The sequence below is a fragment of the Lithobates pipiens genome, unplaced genomic scaffold (genome assembly GCF_037356315.1).
Source record: "Lithobates pipiens isolate NorthernLeopardFrog02 unplaced genomic scaffold, aLitPip1_a1.2 Scaffold_16, whole genome shotgun sequence".
Taxonomy (NCBI): Eukaryota; Metazoa; Chordata; class Amphibia; order Anura; family Ranidae; genus Lithobates; species Lithobates pipiens.
This window is the reverse complement of record NW_027507748.1, coordinates 167,309,371-167,331,290: the sequence shown is the minus strand read 5'-3', so window position 1 is coordinate 167,331,290 and position 21,920 is coordinate 167,309,371. Positions and strand designations below refer to the sequence as shown.

Sequence of the window (21,920 nt, the reverse complement as noted above, 5' to 3'; positions counted from 1 at the left end):
GGACGACTTCCGCTCTGACTTTGCCCTAAGACTTCTTGTCCGCCTTCCATGCAACTTCAATGAATGGGATCCAACTTTGATCCTACAATACCAGGCCATTAGAGTCTGGTAGGAATCTTGATGGTGGGACCCCATGCCAAAATGTGAAAAAAAACAAAACTGCATGGTGGCCCCCCACAAAATCCATACCAGAGCCTTATCTGAGCACCCAGCCTGGCAGATCAGGAAAAGCAGGGGGACAGGCGAGTGTCCCCCCCCCTTTCCTGACCTGCTGGGCTGCATGCTCAGATAAGGGTCTGGTATGGCTTGTGTGGGGGACCCCATACCATTTTTAAAGCTGACATGGGAGAGTTGCAGCATCACACCGATGCTGCAGCATATACATGAGTATGTATGTTTATTTATTTTTATAAACCCCATATTTCTCCTTTAAGGTTTAATGAGAGAAATTGTGGGTATAAAGGACACATCAGTCTTGTGTCCTGTTGCCCAGGTCTGTCTTTTGAAACATTATAAGCCAATCTTTGTGATTTGACCACTCAGTGAGAGGAATAGTGCCCCCTTCACACTGAGGCGCTTTACAGGCACTACAACGCTAAAAATATCGCCTGCATAGCACCTGTAAAGCACCGCTCATGTCTCTCCAGTGTGAAAGCCTGAGTGCTTTCACACTGGATCGGTGCGCTTGCAGGATGTTAAAAACAACTCCTGCAAGCAGCATTTTTGGAGTGGCCATTGAAACGATTGGGCAGTGCAGCTATACCGCCGGCATGCGCTGCTGCAGCAGTGCTTTGCAGTGGTTTTAACCCTTTATCGGCTGCTAGCGGTGGGTAAAAGCCCCCCGCTATCGGCCGAATAGCACCGCGAAATTGACGGTAAAGCGGTGCTAAAAATAGTGGAGCTTTACCGCCGATGCACCTCCCACCCCAGTGTGAAAGGGGCCTTAGACACAGCCCCGAGACCTCAGGAAAGACTGGTACTGGTTACTGGTACAGTTACCTTAGGCCCCTTTCACACTGGGGCGGTGGGTGTGTCGGTGGTAAAGCGCCATTTTTTTGCGGCGCTTTAACGTCAATTTCATTGCACTATTTGGCCTTTTACCCCCCCGCTAGCGGCCTTCACCACTCCAAAGATGCTGCTTGCAGAAGTTTTTTTAATGTCCTGCAAGCGCACCGCTCCAGTGTGAAAGCCCTCGGGCTCTCACACTGGAGAGACAGGAGCGGTGCTTTACAGCTGCTATGCAGGCGTTATTTTTAGTGCTGTAGCTCCTGTAAAGTACCTCAGTGTGAAAGGGGTCTAATAAAGTTGATTTAAAACCTAGAACTTGAACAGATAATACTATTTCTAATAACAGTCAGATATTGGCGTTGCTATTTACACCTATTGTTTGGAGCTGAGAATACAGAGAAAAACTATTTACCATTGAATTCTTCAATTTTCAACTCAGGTGCAGAAAAGTAGTATTGCTCACACAGCATCTTTGCTGTTTCATAGGCATCTGTTGAAAGAAAAATCAGTTAACAATGCAATAGCAAAACTGCAGCATAAAAAAGCTAAAACTGGTTTCCTGACACCAACATGTCAGCATACTAGTGATAGGCGCCGCCTCTCTTCCACTCCCTTAGGACCAGTGAATAGCATAAATCAAAGGCCTAGGTAGGCCCCACCCCATTCTTTTTTTTCCTCATTCCTCCACACCAGTGAAGAGTAAGCAGTACTATGTCCTCCCCTCTGCCTCCGTGCAGCATCCTGATTGAGTTGAGCATCTCCCAGTGCGAAGTTACCAGCGTTCGGACGCTAAAATGCGCTAAACAGCCTGGGAACCCCTTCTGTGGGTCTTGATGGGGTCCTGCAGTGTTTCCTCTTTAGGAACGAAATCTGCCAGTAAGTAAATGTCTGCAGGCTGAGGCTTGGGGGGGGGGGCACCTAGCTCATTAATTGCACTCTTTTGGTTACTTGTATCTCACAGGGTTGCCTATCCCTTTTTGTTTTTCTTTTCTGTCTCCCTACAGGTATCCCCCTTTTTACCTTGATCTTTTCCTTTTCTGTGCCTTCCTTGGCTCCATTTTTTTAATATGTTTGCCCTTTTGGTTGTTTTATCCTTGTGGGGTCTGTGCTGTGCTGCCAGGGGTGTCCCCGGCCTCCCCTTTGGGCAAGAGCGGCCGCCCAGGACTGCTTTTCTGTACTGGAGGCACTCCTGATGACATTATCATGCTGCACCGGTATGCACATGCACACTGGCTGGCGGGAGTACCGACCGCCATTTTTCTTTTGGGAAAAGCTGCCCTCTTGTTAATAATGAGGGTCAGAGTTCCTGGTAGATGTATAGATCCTCAGGGATAATTAGAGGGGCTCAAATGGCTCTGGAGGTTTGATCAGGCAAAGCCTCTTTTGCCTGGCTCTGAATCGTTCTTCCCTCTGCTTCCTGGGACAGGCGAGCTTTCATTCAACGCCCCCTGCTGTTTGTTTGAGGTATGGCTCCAAAAAAAACAAAACAAACAAAAACAACCTGTGTTTGTATGTATGTGCATATGCACATATTTGTATGTGTATGTATGGGCAATCATTTATTTCCCTTACACTTTTGTTTGGAAAAAAAAAGGAACACTTTTTGATATTTTTGTTGATTTTTTTTGTTTCCAATGTATATTTTTCTCTTTCATCTCTAAACTAAGCAATAAAAACTAATAGCTAAACAAAGAGAAATATTATCCCAACCACGACACTACCTGCCTGGAGTTTGCATGTTCTCCCTGTGCCTGCGTGGGTTTCCTCTGGGTACTCTGGTTTCCTCCCACACCCCAAAAGACATGCAGGTAGGTTAATTGGCTTCTGTCCAAAATTGGCCCTAGCATATAAATAGGGACCTTGGATTGTGGGCTCCTTGAGGGTAGGGACTGATGTGAGTGTGCAATGTACAGGGATAGGGACAATTGTAGACACTCACTCAGGTTGAACTGGATGGACTGGTGTCTTTATTCAACCTTACTGACTACTATGTAACTATTATTTTCATAAAGAGTTCATCGATGGCAGCCTACATATACTTTACCAACTTTGACCAAGAAAGAAACTGTACAAAGCTTTGCTTTGACCTCTTGGTATACACTTAGAACTCGTTCTGTTGTCTCCCTAATCCACCTTTAACCCTCTTTGGGGTTACGCATATTGATACTCAAGCTACTGGATGGCCATGGCTGAACAATTATCTAGTATTCTGTTCTCTGCACATGGCTCGCTAATATTTATGCATTATGCTTCTTTTATAGCATCCATAGGCTTGTTTCTGTAACAGTATGCCATTTGTCCTCAATAAAAAATGATTATGCAATGATTATCCAACATTCTGCACCACCAAAATGTGGTGAGTAAATGGCAATTAGCCAAAAACCTACAACTATTAAGTATACACCTATAATGTCCTGCAATCATTCCAAAGCCCATGCATGTTTAATGTTTTTATTTCAGCACACTGCACCTCATGCATCAAAGTGCCCAGTGTTCCCAGCCAGATGTTGAATACACCAGGTTCACATTTACGCACACATAGGAATGTTGTGTTACAACCAGTGCACAGTTGTGAGTGGCTAAACTCCAAACTGAATGTACAAAGTAAAATGTCATTAAAAGTCCTGTAAGTGCACAGGTGTTAAAGAGTATCTCTAGTCAAAACTTTGTTTAGCCTAAACTTTTGGATATAGTGTGAAATGGATAGATCCTCTATTAGGCTTTTATTGCTGTCCACCGAAGAGATTCATCCTCACTATTTGTGATATGGTGACCATTGTCAGCAAGACAGGATGTCACCAATCATGATCTGCGTAATTCTACGCTTTGCCTTCAAGATGCAGAGAGATGGGGACTTCAAGCCTTAGCTATTGTTTGTTTGGCGGTGGTCAGAACCTGCATTGAGACCCCATTCACACCTGAGCGTTTTGTAGCTTGAAGCCTGAAGCTACAAAATGCTAGAGGGGAAAAAATCTATTATTCTCAATGGAGATGGTTCACATCTCCATTGAGTTGAATCGAGCAGATTTGGGCATTTTTCTTCTGTTAACATTGGTGACCTTTTGCCCTGCACAAAATCGTGGCAAATCGCGCAAAAAAACACAGCAAAATTGGGGTAAAAAACGCAGGAAAATCGCGGTAAATTTGCGCTATTTTCTGCTTGAAAGCGCTTCGCTCAGGTGTGAATGCAGCCTGAGAGTTTTAACTGGACTCTCTTTAAGTCCAGGGTACAATAGTTCAGTAGAGCAAACGTTGGATCAGGTTCTATAGTGACCTTAGTCAGGGTAGATATTATTCTAAAAAGATTGACCCACAATTGCTGCACAACTAGACATAACCACTATATGTGGGCATACGTGCCCATTCTCTGCAATCTCAGAAACATACAGACAGCTGTACAATTTTTAAAGAACATGGCTCAATCACCTGCATTAGGCAAAAATATTTCTCCTTGTTCAAAGATTTTATTGAAAGGTATAAGTGATACAAACAATGGTCCAAAAAAGTACTAAAAACATGTGAAAAACATAATGTTAGCGAGACATGACTGCAGTTAAGGAGATCCGGATAGACAAAAGTAAATGGATGGATCTTACAAAGGAGAACATTAATGACAGTCAGATAATATCATACAAGTTTAAGGTGTGTAGGCTATATCTAAACATTTTAGCAAATAGATCAGGGTTTGGTAGGGTAAAATGGAGGAGGGATTTTACATAGTGTGGTAATATTAGAGTTAATACTCTCGTAGATTGGGGTTTGACACCACACTGATATAGGGAAGAGAAGGGTAAATTTACCCGTCAGATTGTGGATTATGTAGCCTTAGGCCTCTTTCATATGGGGCGGATCAGCACTGATCCGCCCCGTGGATATCCTCTTGCTCAGCGGGGATCGCTTCCCGCTGAGCAGGAAGATGACAGGTCCGTCTCTGCACATTGCGCAGGGACGGACCTGTCAGAGCGGCGCTCTCCCCTATGGGAGATCGGGTGACAACGGACCGATGACGGATGGAAAAGTAGGTTTTTCCTCCGTCACACTTTTTCAGATCAGTGCAGATCAGATGTCAGCGGACATGTCACCGCTGACATCCAACGCTCCATAGACTTCTATGGAGCATCCGTTCAGGTCCGCCTGAAAAACTGACAGGCGGACCTGAACGGATTGGCCAATGAGAAAGAGGCCTTACATGTAAAAAGAAAAGGGGAAAAGAAAAGGAATGATGGAGAGGAGGTTTTCTACCATGGTGCATTCAGGCAGGCTATATTGACTGCTACTGTTAATATGCTACCAGAAGAGAGAAGAGTAAAAAGAAGTATGAGAGAGCCAAGAGAAAAGAGAGGGGGAGGGTGGGGGACCCTGGGCACCTCTAAAAGAAACATGAAGTATAATGTCAAGAAAATTCTAGAAGGTTGCCAATCGTGGGAACAATAGGACTCGTCAAAATTAGGTGGGAGATAATGTGTCACCCACAGTGCCCAGAGGGCTTCATATTTAGCTACTCTGTCCATAACCATTGCTTCTATTTTAGCATGTATCATGACTTATGTAACCTTATTTTTAACTGCAAGACTACATAGGGTAAGGGTGTTCAACGCCTTAGCAATAATTTGTTTGGCCACTGTTGTGATCTGCAGGAGGAGCTTAAATTGGCGCTGGTTCAATTCCGGAGGGTTTTAAATTTAGAAGTGCAAATTTGGTGGGTCTGGGGAAAAGGTGTGGTAAAAAGCATAGAGAGCATGTTAAACAGATCAGACCAGAAGGCTTGAACTATCAGACATGCCCACCAGATGTATAGGAAGGTGCCCTGTGTTGAACGGCCTCTGAAACAATTGGAGACGTAATGGGGAACATACTTAGTGATCCTGGCGGGGGACAAAATACCAGTGATTTAGGACTTTGTAACTGGTTTCTAGTGCCACAATGTTCTACGAAGAGGAATTAGTGGCTTGCCAGATGTGGTTCCATTCTGCTGTATCTAACGTCAGTTCTAAGTCTCTTTCCCATTTATTGACATAGGAGAGTGTAGTGGAAGCTATGTAGGTGAGAATAGAGAGTGGAGATTAGGTCACGTCAATGAGGCCCTTTTGCAGGTTTGCTCGAAGAGGGACATGGAGGGGCAGAGCAGTTTCTAGGTATCAAAGGAGTAAGGAAGTGTTTAATTTAAAGGTAACAGAAGATTTCAGAGGAAGGGAGGTAATGTGATTCACTAAGAGAGGGGAATAGTTCGATTCCAGTGGGAGTCATACATTTATATGAAGGGATGAGGTTTGCCAAAGACCAAGCCAGGAAAGAGGATGGAGAGGTCCAGGCTGGATAAAAAGCTGAGTTGCGGAAGAAGAATAGGCAAAATATTTCATGGCCACATTCAAACATAAGTCAGGTAGTTAATAAGATGTCTGCTTCTCACCCTTCTTTGTAGTAACAAAGCAGATCAGTTCCTGTATTGATCCCCTGATCCAGACAATCCAATCAAGTGGTCAGGAAGAACCACTGCATAAGCTGGATCAGTACAATGGATACACAAAATGTGAAACACTGTTGATCTACTAAAACTGGAGAATGCTAAATCTGGTGCAGCTGTGCATTGTAGCCAACCAGCTTCTAACCTCAGCTTCATTATTTAGGTTTGACAAAAAAAAAAAAACTGAAAGCTGATTGGTTTCTATGCAGAGCTGCACCAGATTTCGCAAACTCCAGTTTCAGTAAATCAACCCCACTGAGTTGTAAACTACAATTCCAGGAACTGTCTTACTATTGCTAAATATCTAGTTCAGAAGCATAACTAGACGGACGTCATGGGTGAAAAGGGCATCATTTTATCCTTGCATCTAATTTAGCCCCTCAAGCAAATATAGTCACTAGCAAGACAGGGCCATCGCTTGCAATACGAGGAGTGAAGAAGACATGTTTCTTTTTTAACAATGCAAGGCTGCAACTTATATCTCTACTAGATAACCTTTTAAAATTCGGTCATCACAATGTACTATCATAGTAATTCCATTTATGCAAAAAATAGGCATACATTGGTCATGTGCAAGGCATTTCCCATGTAAATTTCACATGACTGTCCATGGAGAAAACTCACTGCATGGTCAGACCTAATTTGCAGCAGAAAAGTACCATAGCAGAAACAGTTATCTGTTTAAAAGCCAAGCTGTGTAATAGCTTACAGAAGAGAACTTCATGGGTATTTGGGAAACTCTAATGGGAAAAGACAGTGCAAAGCAGTCTTCTAAGCTAATACAAAGCCAGAAATTTCTTTCACCATGCTTGAAGTAAGCAAAGGTCTAAAATGAGTATTTCACAAACTGGCATAGTCAGCAATACAATGCAAGGTGCAAACTGCAGTAACCCATAACAACTAATTACATTTCAGTTTTTTAAAGTCAGCTCACAGTAAGGCCTCTTTCACACTGACGTCCCGTTCAGGCCCGCCTGTCAGTTTTTCAGGCGGACCTGAACGGGTGCTCCATAGAGGTCTATGGAGTGTCGGATGTCAGCGGTGACATGTCCGCTGACATCCGACCCGCTCCGATCCGAAAAAGTGTAACGGAGGAAAAAGCTATTTTTCCATCCGTCTGCGGATCGGATCGGGTGACGACGGGCACTGCGGTCCGTCGTCATCCGATCTCCCATAGGGGAGAGCGGCGCAGTGTGCAGAGACGGAGCTGTCATCTCCCTGCTCAGCGGGGATCGGCGGAGTGATCCCCGCTGAGCAAACGGATATCCACGGGGCGGATCAGAACTGATCCGCCTCGTGTGAAAGGACCCTAAGATGAATTTTGATTTTCTTGTTATTGTACGTGACTACACACTGATCTGTTATTGATGCACTACCCTTTGAGGACCATAAGATTACCGTCATCAATATAAAAAGAATTATATTTTTTTCCCTTTAAGAATGTATTTGAACAATAAATAAAACCATTTCCACACTTGTGTCATTTTTGGGAGAGGAATTATGATCCAATAACATCTGACTATTTAGGTAACTTTTTATGAAAAAAAAAAAAGAAGCAATTTTTATTTTCATACAGTTGCATAATTTCGTAAACTCAGTTGCTGTACCTAAGCCATTTCATGAAATAACTGGCAAAAGCTAGATAAGAACTAATATTTTGACTCAAACCAAAAAAAAATGATACAGGCAATTAAAAACATGGGACAAATACGTCCCTTGGTCCGCAAAGGGTTTAAAAAGCGGAACAAGATACAAGAAAAAATCTTTAAAATCCTATGGAACGCTTCATACCAGTGCACTGCTGGTGCGATGTGTTTGCATGCTGCTGTTTATGTGTACTTTTAAAAAAAATACCAAAAACATATGAAAAACACACCTTGCCATTGAAATGAATAGAAAGCACATCAAAAATTAAACAGCGGAGCATTTTTATTGTGCTTCACCTGTCCAAGTTTCACAGATGCATGCTGAGAAACTAGAATCAAAAAAACACATTGAAAATGCATCATGCGTTTTTACTGCGGAACAGTGTGAGACAGATAATTTTCTTCCGTTCATTTAAATCACCCCAAAACATTTGTGGACATCATACCTTTTACTACTTCTGGTACATTGCAGGAAGGATCAATGCTGCCTATATGCTTGGGATGGGCAGGATTAATGTCCCCTCCGAACAAAAGAGCTGTAATATGAACAGATATGATTATACAATGAGTAAAATAATCTATGTTGAGAATTCGTCTTTGATAATCTAAGTGCCTAAGCACCAAGTGTCTGTGTTACATTGTGGGGCGAAGTGCCTGGACCCCAAAAATGCAACTCTCAATGCACAACTAATAAGATAGCTCAAGCTTTCTGATCTGCTCATCATACAATGTGTGAGATTTTCCTGTTCTATAGCCAACCTGCAGCATGGGTCTCTAATGGACAGATCAAGATCAAACTTTGCAACAGGCTCTATCAATGCAGTCTGAGGTCATGTCAGCTCCACAATACAATCTACATAGGAAATAAAAATGTTATGTGTACCAAACAGTAGCACCGGTAACTAGGCAGGAATTAGATATTAAATACAGATAGTGGTTTTAATGTTAGGATATTACAAGCTAATCTTTAACCATATAAAACATACTAAACTCTCATAGCATAAGACATTCATTTGCCCATTAGGAATTATTCTTAAAGGGGAATACCACTGTAAACCATGCTACCTTTGAATAATTAATACCATCTTGGCCAAAATACAACTTTGTAATGAATAAACTGTTATGCCGCGTACACACGACTTTCCAGCAGACTAGGCCTGACAGTGTTCCCGACAGTCTTTCGGCGGCGTTACGACGGACTTTCCAAACAAACGGATTTGGCCACACACAAACAGACTAAGTCAGTTCGAAAAGTCAGTTCGTTTTGAACGTGATGACGTAAACAGGACTAAACAATGAAGTTCAATAGCCAGTAGCCAATAGCTGCTCTTGCGTCATAATTGGCCGTCGGACTAGCATACAGACGAACGATTTTCCCGATTTTTAGTCCATCGGAGTTGAGTCCGTCAGATAGATTTTAAACATGTTCTATTTCTAGGTCCGTCTGATTTTTATTTTTTAAAACGATTGGACTAGCCCACATACGATCGGATTGTCCGGACTGATCCCGTCGGACCTAGTCTGCTGGAAAATCCGGTCGCGTGTACACGGCATATCACAGGTAATCTGTATGGAAATATGAGCTGATTTTCCCATGTGTACTGTTATCAGAAGTCCTTAGATTGTCCTTTGCAATCCAGCAATATAAATCAATCACTCACTCTGTAATAGGAGATCTTCCAAAGAATAAACTCAAACTGTACATGTGAAGCTAGCAGTTTCCTTGCAAGCTGATTACCAAGTAGGCAAGCCAAGACAAGGGAAAATGGTCCTAAACAGATATTAGGAATGTGCACTGCAAGTTGTTCCAATGCGCTGAAGAGCATTCTTGCAGGATTTCGAAAGCCCAACTTTATGGGAGGCAGCTGTGGGGAATGGTAACTTCACTGGTGCTTTTTGGAAGTGCCGGGGCAGAGCTAAGTGTTTTTTTTTGTTTTGTTTTTCCCTTTTTATAATTTTCAGCCTTTCTTATAGCTTATAGCTTTTTGCCATTGGTCTTATAGTTCTAAAGATCTTAGCGTGTGGTGTGCATGCCCCCCAGGCTTACTGTTAAGGGTTTGGGGTTACCAATTCATAACAATTCAGAGCTTCAGAATATATTTTGCTAAAAAATATATTAGGAAGTAGTTTATTTAAAAGCATTTTACATTTCTGAAAAGCATTTACACACAGTTGGGGGGACGACTGTTAATGGATGTACCCTTCAAGTATTTAAAGGAGTTGTAAAGGCAGAAGGTTTTTATCTTAATGCATTCTATGCATTTTTGACCTTAATGCATTCTATGCATTAAGATAAAAAAAATCTTCTGTTTGTAGCAGCCTCCCAGCACCCCCCCCCCCCAATTACTTAATTACTTACCTGAGCCTCATCTCTCACCAGCGATGTCCATGAGTGTCTAAGCCATCCTGAACACTCCTCCCGATTGGTGAGCCATTGACTCCCATGGCTGTCAATCAACATCAGTCAGCCAACCAGGGGAGATAGGGGGCGGGCCAGGTTGGGGGTTTGTATCTAAATGGATACACGGAGCTCTGACTCCGCTCGGGTGCCCCCATAGAGAGCTGCTGGCTGAGGGGGTACTCAATAGGATGGAGGGACCAGGAACAGCAAAGAGGGACCCGAGAAGAGGAGGATCCGGGCTGCTCTGTGCAAAACCAACTGCACAGAACAGATAAGTATAATATTTTTGTTTGTTTTTTTAAAACAAGCTTTTACAATTACTTTAAGATAAGGTAACCATAAGATTTTAGAATGTGACACTTTAAATAAACGGAGAAACATTTCCTAGATGGGCTCCTTTTTAGCCTTGCGCCAAAGAAAAAGAAATCAAAATGAAGAAGTGTGCCTAAAGGACATGTTCACATTTAGTGAATTTTCCCTTTAATTTATCCTCCAGCCCCCCAAGTGCAGAGTAAAGCCGGCAATAGACGGTTCGAATCTTGGCCAGTTCAGCAGGAACCGGCCAGATTCTAACCATGTATGTGCAGGTTGAATGTACCCAAGTTGATCAATCGATCAACATGGGGACAACTAGCCTGTCCGATTTTACATGCGATTATTGCAAGCTGCTGTTATAGCCGCTAGCAATAATCACTGTGTTCTCCGGACAGGAACGGCTAAACTGTGGTTGCAGGAAAGAAATTCTCTCCGTCTATGACCGGCATTAAATAGTTACCTTTCTCCCCATTCCAGGGTGAGCTTTACGGTGTGGTCCTGCCAGCACTATCTGCCTTTCTCCTGAAAATGTCTCTACCAGCTGGGGACAGCCTTATTTCAGCCATCCTGTGGCTTTGCAGTGCTGGGCCACACAGTGAAGACTGCAGGAACAGGGAGGAATGTGAGTACTTAACACAGGTGGGGGAACTTTCCTTTAAAAAAAAAAAAAAGTAGGGCTATGCTTTTTAAAATATATCTACCATTATATAAATACAAAAACAGGTAGTAGTAGTTATCTTCAACAATTACAATTTTCAGAATACCATATCTGTTAAGGGTGTTTAATGGGTACATTCAAATAGTTTTTTCTTTATTGTTACCAGGGAACAATTCAAACATCAAGTCTGTACAAAATGTACTGTACATGAAAAAATAGCTGGCACAAATGGAAGACATTTATCAGCACCAGCTGGAGCGCGGTGAGGTGAACCTAATAGGTTGTGTTGTTAAGCACAAACAAGCTACTTACTGTGCTGATTAATGAGCATACGGAAAGAAATTCTGCTTGTGTAGAATCTATCCAGGAAATACTGGATATTGCTACTGACAAATGGGTCAAAGCCGTACTTCTCTTTGTATTCTATCACTCCTTGGGCCATGGTGGGGACCACATCATTGTGTCGGTTCCTCACTTGAATGAGGACATTTAAAAAGCTGAAAAATTAAAGCGGAACAAGCTTAACATTTCAAAGAAATTATAAAAAGCATAACTTTCACGCCATTTCAGTACGCCATTGCTAATGATGTTACTAATATATAGTTATTCTGTATCCTACTGAAGTAGCAAGTTGTTAAAATATCCTATTGTAATTAATCATATAATTTTCTTTAAAGTAAAAACATTTTATGATTTATCTGTATACCTATATAATTCTCTTTTAGCATATTTACAGTGCCTTGAAAAAAGTATTTATACCCCTTGAAATTTTCCACATTTTGTCATGTTACAACCAAAAACGTAAATGTATTTTACTGGAATTTTATGTGATGGACCAACGCAAAGTGGCACATAATTGTGAAGCAAAAGGAAAAAAATAAATGGTTCTCAAAATGTTTTACAAATAAATATCTGAAAAGCGTAGCGTGCGTTTGTATTTTAGCCCCCTTTACTCTGATACCCCTAAAATCCAGTGGAACCAACTGCCTTCAGAAGCCACCTAATTAGTAAATAGAGTCCACCTGTGTGTAATGTAATCTCAATATATATAAATACAGCTGTTCTGTGAAGCCCTCAGAAGTTTGTTAGAGAACCTTAGTGAACAAACAGCATCATGAAGGTCAAAGAACACACCAGACAGGTCAGGGATAAAGTTGTGGAGAAGTTTAAATCAGGGTTAGGTTATTAAAAAATATCCCAAGCTTTGAACATCTCACGGAGCACTGTTAAATCCATTATCCAAAAATTCAAAGAGTATGGCACAACTGCAAACCTACCAAGACATGGCTGTCCACCTAAACTGACAGGCCGAGCAAAGAGAGCATTAATCAGAGAAGCAGCCAAGAGGCCCATGGTAACCCTGGAGCAGCTGCAGAGATCCACAGCTCAGGTGGGAGAATCTGTCCACAGGACAACTATTAGTCGTGCACTCCACAAATCTGGCCTTTATGGATGAGTGGCAAGAAGAAAGCCATTGTTGAAACAAAGCCATAAGAAGCCCCATTTGCAGTTTTCAAGAAGTCATGTGGAGGACACAGCAAACACATGGAAGAAGGTTCTCTGGTCAATTGAGACCAAAGTTTACTTTTTGGCCTAAAAGCAAAATGCTATGTTTGGTGGAAAACTAACATCATCCTGTGCAGATGTGAAGACATCACCCTGAACACACCACCTCCACCGTGAAACCTGGTGGTGGCAGCATCATGTTGTGGGGATGGAAGATGGTCAGAGTTGATGGGAAGATGGATGGAACCAAATACTGTACAGGGCAATCTTAGAAGAAAACCTGTTAGAGTCTGCAAAAGACTTGAGACTGGGGTGGAGGTTCACCTACCAGCAGGGCAATGACCCTAAACATACAGCCAGAGCTACAATGGAATGGTTTAGATCAAAACATATTCATGTGTTAGAATGGCCCGGTCAAAGTTCAGAACTAAATCCAATTGAGAATCTGTGGCAAGACTTTGAAAATTGTTGTTCACAGACACTCTCTATCCAATCTGACAGAGTTTGAACTATTTTGCAAAGAAGAATGGGCAAAAACGCCACTCTTTAGATGTGCAAAGCTGGTAGAGAGATACTCAAAAAGACTTACAGCTGTAATTGCAGCGAAAGATGGTTCGCCCGCCACACTTCTCAGATATTTATTTGTAAAAAATTTGGAGAACCATTTATCATTTTCCTTCCACTTCACAATTATGAGCCACTTTGTGTTGGTCTATCACATAAAATCCCCAAAAGATACATTTACGTTTTTGGTTATACTGTAACATGACAAAATGTGGAAAATTTCAAGGGGTATGAATACTTTTTCAAGGCACCGTATACGTTCTTAAAAGGCAAAAGTGTAAATTCTTGGAGGAATCCCGCTATGCAACCTTAACAAGCTATGAAATGCCAATATCCCAAGGCCAGCAGATATTGTTTCACAAATTCTGGGAGTGCCCTGAATATGCCAGTTTTTCTAATGCAGGGATCTTGTCTTTGCAGAAGAATCTCTGCAAATTTTTAGCTCTCTGTTTCTTTTATTACAGAATGTTTTGGAATTTTTAGGAATACAGAGTCTGCCAAGTTACAGTATCTCCTACAAAGTTTACACCTGGGGTCCTTTGACATAAAGGTACTCCAATGCAAACATCAATAGTTGTTCTACAACACTATAAACAACAGCAAAAGTTAGAAACATTAGCATGTAGACATATAAGGTGAGCAACAGGCACAATATAAGAAGTGTAGCAATTCAACTGATTCAATAGTTTTGATGGATGGGAAGATACATGAATCTGAAAGCATATGTTCACAACTCACTATAGGCAGTGCAATGGGACAGTGTGAACAGGGATGACAGTGAAAGTATGATTTTGATATGGCAGAGGAATGTGGGTAAATGCTGCACCCGATAATAACCAGGGAAATGTGAAAAACCCTGAAAAGGGAAGGTAGAATCAGTAGCAGCAAAACTAGGGTGGGTATTGCACCAAAAAGTCTAGTGCCAATGATGGAATAGAGAGCAAATTGTAGCAGGATCAGCTACATCAAAGTTAGCTCTAGGAGATGTGCAAAAGTGGCATTACGTGGTTCAAGCAGCCTGAAAAGACCTAGAGGGTGCAGGTTACAACCTCATAAAAGGAGAATGGCTTCTGTGGTCAACATCTAGCTGATCTGGGCTAAGGGTGGACTTAAGGAGGCAAAGGGCACTTAGATGTCGTTACACCTCAACAAGAGTTGTTCAAAAATAGGATAAGCCATAGTACATAAAAAACAGCCTCAATAGGAAAGCCCCCCATCTATACACTATGCAATGTTGTTGTAGAATTTGCAGGGTGGGCTTAAATTCCCACAGTTTAGCAATGGTTGATGGAGCCAAGTTTGCAAATATTTGATACTCAAAGCCTTGGAAGGAGATAAAGGATGTAGGGTGCTCTCTTTGGTATGTAAGTATAGAAATTTCACAATTACATCCGTAAGCTGATCAGATGTAGGTTTCCTGATAACTGCTTGATGTATGCACTCAAACTTCAGTAAGTATAAGGATAGCCAGTTAATTCCTGGATGAGTGCAATAACAGTAGATTGAATGTCCAACACAGTCTCAGGTATACCATGGAAGCAGAGATTGATCTTTTAGATTTATTCTCCAGGTCTTCTAGCTTTTAATGGCGGGTTCTACTCTCTTCCCAGAGAGGATCCAGTTCCTTGTCTTGGTTGTTCACAAGAATAGAGGTGTCATGCATTCTCACCTCTAAATCAGTAAATTAGTAATGCATTGGCAGAGTTTGCAAATCTATCTCGACAGCTGCTCAGTAACCTGTTAAAAAGTGGTCTGGACAGCTTTATGGAGCATTTTGTCTATCTGCACCAGAAGGTCTTTGTGAGTAGGCTTATCACAGTGAGGAGAGGCAGAACTTGTACAGTTATCATCCTCATCTTCTCTAGGAGTGAGGAGCGTAGTCTGCTGTGAAGAAGAAAAGTCAAGGTCGGTCTGCACCATCTTGGCAGCAGCCCAAACCACAGCATCCTTATTAAAGCAAATCTTCTGATTATTTTTTTGCACTCTGGACCATGGCCAAGGATGTGCGATAAATCCAGACAAACCCAAGCTTCAAGGAAATTTTGGTGCTCGAGAGGAGCAGAGTTCACCTAGGAATCTCTCGCTGCGTACAAGCATCTCCTGTTTTTGTGCGCACAAGGGTGATCCAAACAGTATTGGTAAATCAACTCTGTGTTTTCCTACATGGTGGTAGATAGATAGCTCATGTTATGGAGCAGCTGGATTGAGAGACTTGCTTCCCTACTTCTTGGCTTTTTTCATTGACATACAAGGATCATAGGGCTGTGGTCTGTTACATAACAGTATTCTACTATTGTGTAGGCCATGTAAGTCCTTTTTTTAAGATTATATCTTGCTAAATAAATGAGGAAGGTAGCATAAATTGGATAATGCAGCCTGGAACAGTTCAAAAGTTGACAGGCTTTTGTCTTATTAGCATCAGTTTGAGATGCTTTTTTGAAATCATTCAGGATTCACCAACAGGTGCATTTGACTTGCATTTTACCACCTTCTAACCTGAACTTGACCTTCTTGGGGAGGCAAAACCTATTTGACGTGAACAAAAGCCCACCTATCCCCCACACTTAACATACCATGTCTAGTCCGCATTCAATACTTTCCTCTTTTAACCATATTACTACAGAAGAGGTTGTTAAACATTTTTCTAACCACCTGCCCCCTGGACTCTGTTTCCTTAAAACTACTCCAATCACCCTCCTATTCTATTCTATGCAATGTAACTCACATCTTCAAACTCTTCCTCTCTACTGGCATCTTCCCCTCCCCTCTAAAATATACACTGGTCGCCCCTCATACTTATAAAAGCCCTTGCTGGACTCAACCAGTCTCATACACATAAGATGCTATCTCCTTGTTCCTGTTTACGTCCGAATTCTAGAATGCCAAGTCTGCAACTGTCTAAGTTGCTATCTCATTAATAACAACATTCTTGACCCCTTGCAGCAAAAATCTTTTGTCTGTAACACTCCACAGAGACTACCATACCATAACTCACTAACAGCATACTAACTGCTAAAACCAATGGCGCTATTCTGTATTCATACTCTTAAAAATTGTTGCTGCCTTTGACACAGCTAACCACCCCTCTCCTCCTCAAAAACACCACCCCCTTAGCCTCCAAGATCTCCTTATTTTTGGTTCTCCTCCTACTTATCGAAGCGCTCCTTAAATGTTAACTGCAACTCTATCACCTCTCCATCTCTTCTTTCTGTAGAGGCCCCCCAAAGCTCTGTCCTTAGACCCTTCTATTTATAGTTGATATCTTCCATGACTTCCACGTGACAGTCTCCATGCTGATGATACCCAAATCTATCTCTCTACTACTCAGCTCACCCACTCAATCTCCACATGCATCATCAATTTACTAACTGAGATATCAGTATGGATGCCACAGCACTTCCTAAAGGTAGCTATAGATGGATCAAAATTCAGCTGGTTCAGCAGGGATCGGCCAAATTTTGATCTGTGTATGGCAACTGCAACTGAAAAGAAGTTGATCTTGGCACCCTCTGTGCTTTCGTTGTTATGTGTTGTGATGGTTATATTATTCTTCTATACATATAAAGAATTAAAAAAAGAAAAGAAGTTGATCTACTGATCGACTGCTGTTCAATTACCCAGTCGGATAAAAGTCTCAATCGTCAGCTTTAAACAATGGCTGCATCGCTGATCTGTGTATTCTGACAGTGGGGGAGTCTGAAATGTGTGGATGGGGGAATCTGCTCTTTTTTTCTTTCATTCAGCCCAATGGCTGAACAAATAAAATGGAACCATGTATGGCCAGCTTAAAATTCAGTCTTTCTAAATTTGAGCTCATAATGTTTCCCATCTGCCATGTCCCGCTCTCTACTTTTCCATCAAGATCAATAGCATAATTATCAGTTAAAGCCAGGGTGCTTGGTGTAATCTCATTACTCCCGCACATTAAAGTGGTTGTAAACCCTTACAATCCACTTTTTATTACAGGTAAGCCTGTAAGGCTTACCTGTAACTACCCCCGTATATCTTCTAAACCTGCACAGTTTAGGAGATATCCCCCGCACTGAAGCAATGGCTAATTTGTGCCGTTGCTTTAGCTAGTGTGCCGTTATGGGTGGCTCCCTTGTGCGTTTTGCACAGGAGCCCTGTGCATCTTTTGGTCCATTTCAGGTCCGAATTCAACCAAAAATTCAGGCTGAAATTGGACCTGAAACTGTGAATGGAGACGCACCAGACTCCTGATGTGAGCCGCTGCATGTTATAGTGTGAACCCAGCCTTAAACTAAATATTCTTCGACCTGGTGGCTACAAAATTGTTCTTGACTTTGACTCCAGTACATGGGCTTTCACTGATGATCTTGCCACGTATTATAGGGAAACATGCTCTTGTAAATAGTAGCAGCGACACTAATGCAAAACACAAGGCTACAGATTGCCCTATAGTCAGTCAGAATAGAATGCAGTCAAGTACTGATTATTAGAAATAGTCGTTACTTACTCATAAAGTACATCAGGATCTTCTGGGCTCTTATTTTCATATTCTAAAAGTTCAAGAAAACTTTGCATGTACCTAGAGGCGATAAAAGTAAATAATTCAGTACAATTTTTAACTAAGGTATCCAAAACTCAGAAAAAGGTCAACATGCACCAAGGAGTTTAGAAGGTTGTAAAAAATATAGCTCTTTATTTGTACATCATGAGACAAGCAACTTTGAAACCTCATGGTATTTCAAGATTCAGACAACTCTTTTTCAAGCATGTAGTATACTTTTCTGTGCTTGAAAAAGAAGCATATAAACGTTAAGATCTAGCTATTATCTATGTGACAGTGGATTTTTTTTGTCGGTTTGTCTCATGATGTGCAAATAAAAGAGCTTTTTTTTTCTCAACGTTCTGAAGTCCTTGGTGCAGGTTGAACTTTGGACCCTAAAATAGTATAAAAGGTTTTTTTTTGTTGTTTTTTACACAAAGCAGCCCAGTTCCTACTCTTCTCAGTTACCGCACCGGTGCCCCTGGCTCCTCCCTCCTGCCAAGTGCTCCAAAAGCAAGCAACTTGCTATAAGGGTACCCGAGCAGGCTCACCCCCGAATCAATGCTCTGCGTGTTCCATTCACACAGAGCCATGGTTAGGCCCCGCCCCTCTCTCGTTCTGCTGCTGTCTCAGCCAATGAGGAGGAAGAGTCCCAGAAGAGCTGAGGCTCTTGTGCACATCGCTGGATTGTGATGGGGCTCAGGCAAGTATTGGGGGGTTGGGGGGCTGCTGCACACAGGTAGTTTTTTAACATTATGAATAGAATTGCATGATGATAAAAAACCTTGAGCCTTTAGAACCACTTACAGTGGATGACAAAGGAACATTGCACATACAGTGGATATAAAAAGTTTTCGCACCCCTGTTAAAATGTCAGGTTTCTGTGATGTAAAAAATGAGACAAAGGTAAATCATTTTAGAACTTTTTTCCATATTTTTTGTATAATCTATACAACTCAGTTGAACAACAAACTGAAATATTTTAGAAGGGGAAGTAAAAAAAAACGAATATAATATGGCTGCATAGGTTTGCACACTCTCCTATAACTGGGGACGTAGCTGTGTTCAGAATTGAGCAATCACATTCAAACTCATGTTAAATAGGAGTCAGTACACACCTGCCATCATTTAAAGTGCCTCTGATTAACCCCAAAGTTCAGCTGCTCTAGTAGGTCCTTCCTGACATTTTCTTAGTCGCATCCTACAGCAAAAGCCATGGTCCGCAGAGAGCTTCCAAAGCATCAGAGGGATCTCATTGGTTAAAAGGTATCAGTCAGGAGAAGGGTATAAAAGAACTCAGTAAAGACAGTCATAATCGAGTGGAGAAAATGTGGCACAACAGTGACATTACCAAGAACTGGATGCCCCTCCAAAATTGATGAAAAGATGAGAATAAAACTGGTCAGGGAGGCTGTCAAGAGGCCTACAGAAACATTAAAAGAGTGGCAGGAATATCTGGCAAGTACTGGCTGTGTGATACATATGACAACAATCTCTTGTATTCTTCATATATCTGGGCTATGGGGTAGAGTGGCAAGATGAAAGCCTTTTCTTACGAAGAAAAACATCCAAGTCCAGCTAAATTTTTCAAAAACACATCTGAGGTCTACCAAAAGCATGTAGGAAAATGTGTTATGGTCTGATAAAACCAAGGTTGAACGTTTTTGGCCATAATTTCAAAAGATGTTTGGAGCAAAAACAACACTACACATCACCAAAGGATCACCATACCCTCCGTGAAGCATGGTGGTGGCAGCATCATGCTTTGGGGCTGTTTTTCTTCAGCTGGAACAGGGGCCTTAGTCAAGGTAGGTGGAATTATGAACAGTTCCAAATACCAGTCAATATTGGCAAAAAACCTTCAGGCTTCTGCTAGAAAACTGAACATGAACAGCAACTTAATCTTTCAGCATAACAACAACCCAAAGCATACATCCAAATCAGCAAAGGAATGGCTTCACCAGAAGAAGATTAAAGTTTTGGAATGGCCCAGCTAGAGCCCAGACCTGACTACGATTGAATATCTGTGGGGTGATCTAAAGAAGGCTGTGCACAGGAGATGCCTTTGCAATCTGACAGATTTGGAGTGTTTTTGCAAAGAAGAGTGGGCAAATATTGCCAAGTCAAGATGTGCCATGCTAATAGACTCATACCCAAAAAGACTGTGTGCTGTAATAAAATCAAAAGGTGTTCCAACAAAGTATTAGTTTAAGGGTGTGCACACTTATGCCACCATATTATTTTAGTTTTATATTTTTACTTCCCTCCTCCTAAAAGATTTCAGTTTGTTGTTCAACTGAGTTGTACCATTTATAGGTCACATTAAGGCCCCTTTTACACTTGTGTGACTCATCCTGCGACTTGGGACTGCATGACAAGTCGTACCCCATGATTTTCAATGAGTACCATTCATATCTGTGCGACTTCAAGTTGCACTGACTTCAAAGTAGTCCCTGTACTACTTTGGTCCAAATTTGACCATAGACCTCAAGTTTACACATTCCCAGTAAAATCCAGGTAAAATTGTGTGATTTTGAAGTTATGGTAGTTCGAAAGGGTCCTAAAGGTGGAAAAAGTTATGAAATGATTTATCTTTGTCTCATTTTTTTACATCACAGAAACCTGACATTTTAACAGGGGTGTGTAGACTTTTTTTATCCAATGTGCATAGTATATTTGTTAAGGTACCCATGTGTGAGGCCTGGTTGAATATTCTGAATGAACCAGGAATCACACTACTCCAAACCTATGAACTGTCTGTACCTAAACTAGGGCCCATTCACACTAGGACACTCTGTGTAGCAATGCACATGTTTTCAATCACCGAGGTGTGTTGAGTCACCACCACCCACATAAAATTATAGGGGACTTTTATAAAAATGATTTGTTTTATTAAACTTTAAATTTTTTTGAAACTTTTTTTTACTTGCTAACAAAAAAGACTGATTCTGATTGGAGAGTGTAGGTAACAGTTTCTCTTTGTGGAGACATCAGGGGTCTATCTGCTTTTTTCCTTGCCAGAGCAGCCAAGGTTTGAAAGTTTTAACCCCGGAAATGCTTAGAGCTGCGCGCTTCTGGATTCATCCTACCCTGCTATACTGTAGCTACCAGGAGTTAATGTACATGCTGTTGCTGCTGCAGCTACGTATGGCGGCAGAAGTAATGAGATTAAAGCCCAACTTAGCTCTCGGTCACCACCTTCAAGCTCTCATTTACCTAAGACCAACCCCTGCACACTTTCCAAAAATAAGATCCAAATACAGACCTTTTGTCCAGGTGTCTTGGTCCTTTTAATCATCACTTTTTTCAAGTGATGGATGGACTTTAAATGCTTTGCAGCATTCTCTTGTCTGTGAACCTAAGGCACAGCCTTGGTGTTCTGGATTCATAGAATATGGGTTGAATAAAGCTAGATGTCATTCAATCTATTCCACCTCTTCCCTAAAATGGGGAGTCTGTTCCAATGGGGAGTCTGTGCCAGTGAGGAGGTAAGTATAGCAGCCATAGTTGTTTTTTTACATTTTAGAAAGCTTTGGGGAATCCTTGCATTTATTTTTTGCCCATGCTGCCCAAAAAAATTATTTTTTTGGTGACCAAGAATTTACATTTTTTTTTCTAAATAAAGGCATTCTGCTCAAAAGGCTTTGCTACTGGTTGTAGATATTAGCAGAGAAAAACATTCTGTTAATGGCAAAGCATTCTGTTAATGGCAAAGCATTGCTTAGTAAACAGTGTTCTGTCATGTAATTCTTGCCCACTGACAGTGATCAGAGGCTTGGGGCAATGGTTAGTGGCTTCTTGGATCTTTTCTGATTAAAAATAGAATATATATGTACAAGCCATGCTAC

At 41.5% G+C, this 21,920-nt stretch overlaps 1 protein-coding gene across 1 annotated transcript in view; it reads right to left on the bottom strand.

The window, feature by feature from the left end:
* Positions 1–21,920, bottom strand: part of PDK3 (pyruvate dehydrogenase kinase 3) — a 137,664-nt gene that overhangs the window by 38,920 nt on the left and 76,824 nt on the right. The window contains exons 3-6 of the mRNA XM_077480768.1: positions 18,040–18,111; positions 11,805–11,989; positions 8,565–8,654; positions 1,421–1,498 (exon numbers count right to left, since the gene is read on the bottom strand). Of these exons, the coding sequence (XP_077336894.1) occupies positions 1,421–1,498; positions 8,565–8,654; positions 11,805–11,989; positions 18,040–18,111 (425 nt within the window). The remainder of the gene's footprint in view (positions 1–1,420; positions 1,499–8,564; positions 8,655–11,804; positions 11,990–18,039; positions 18,112–21,920) is intronic.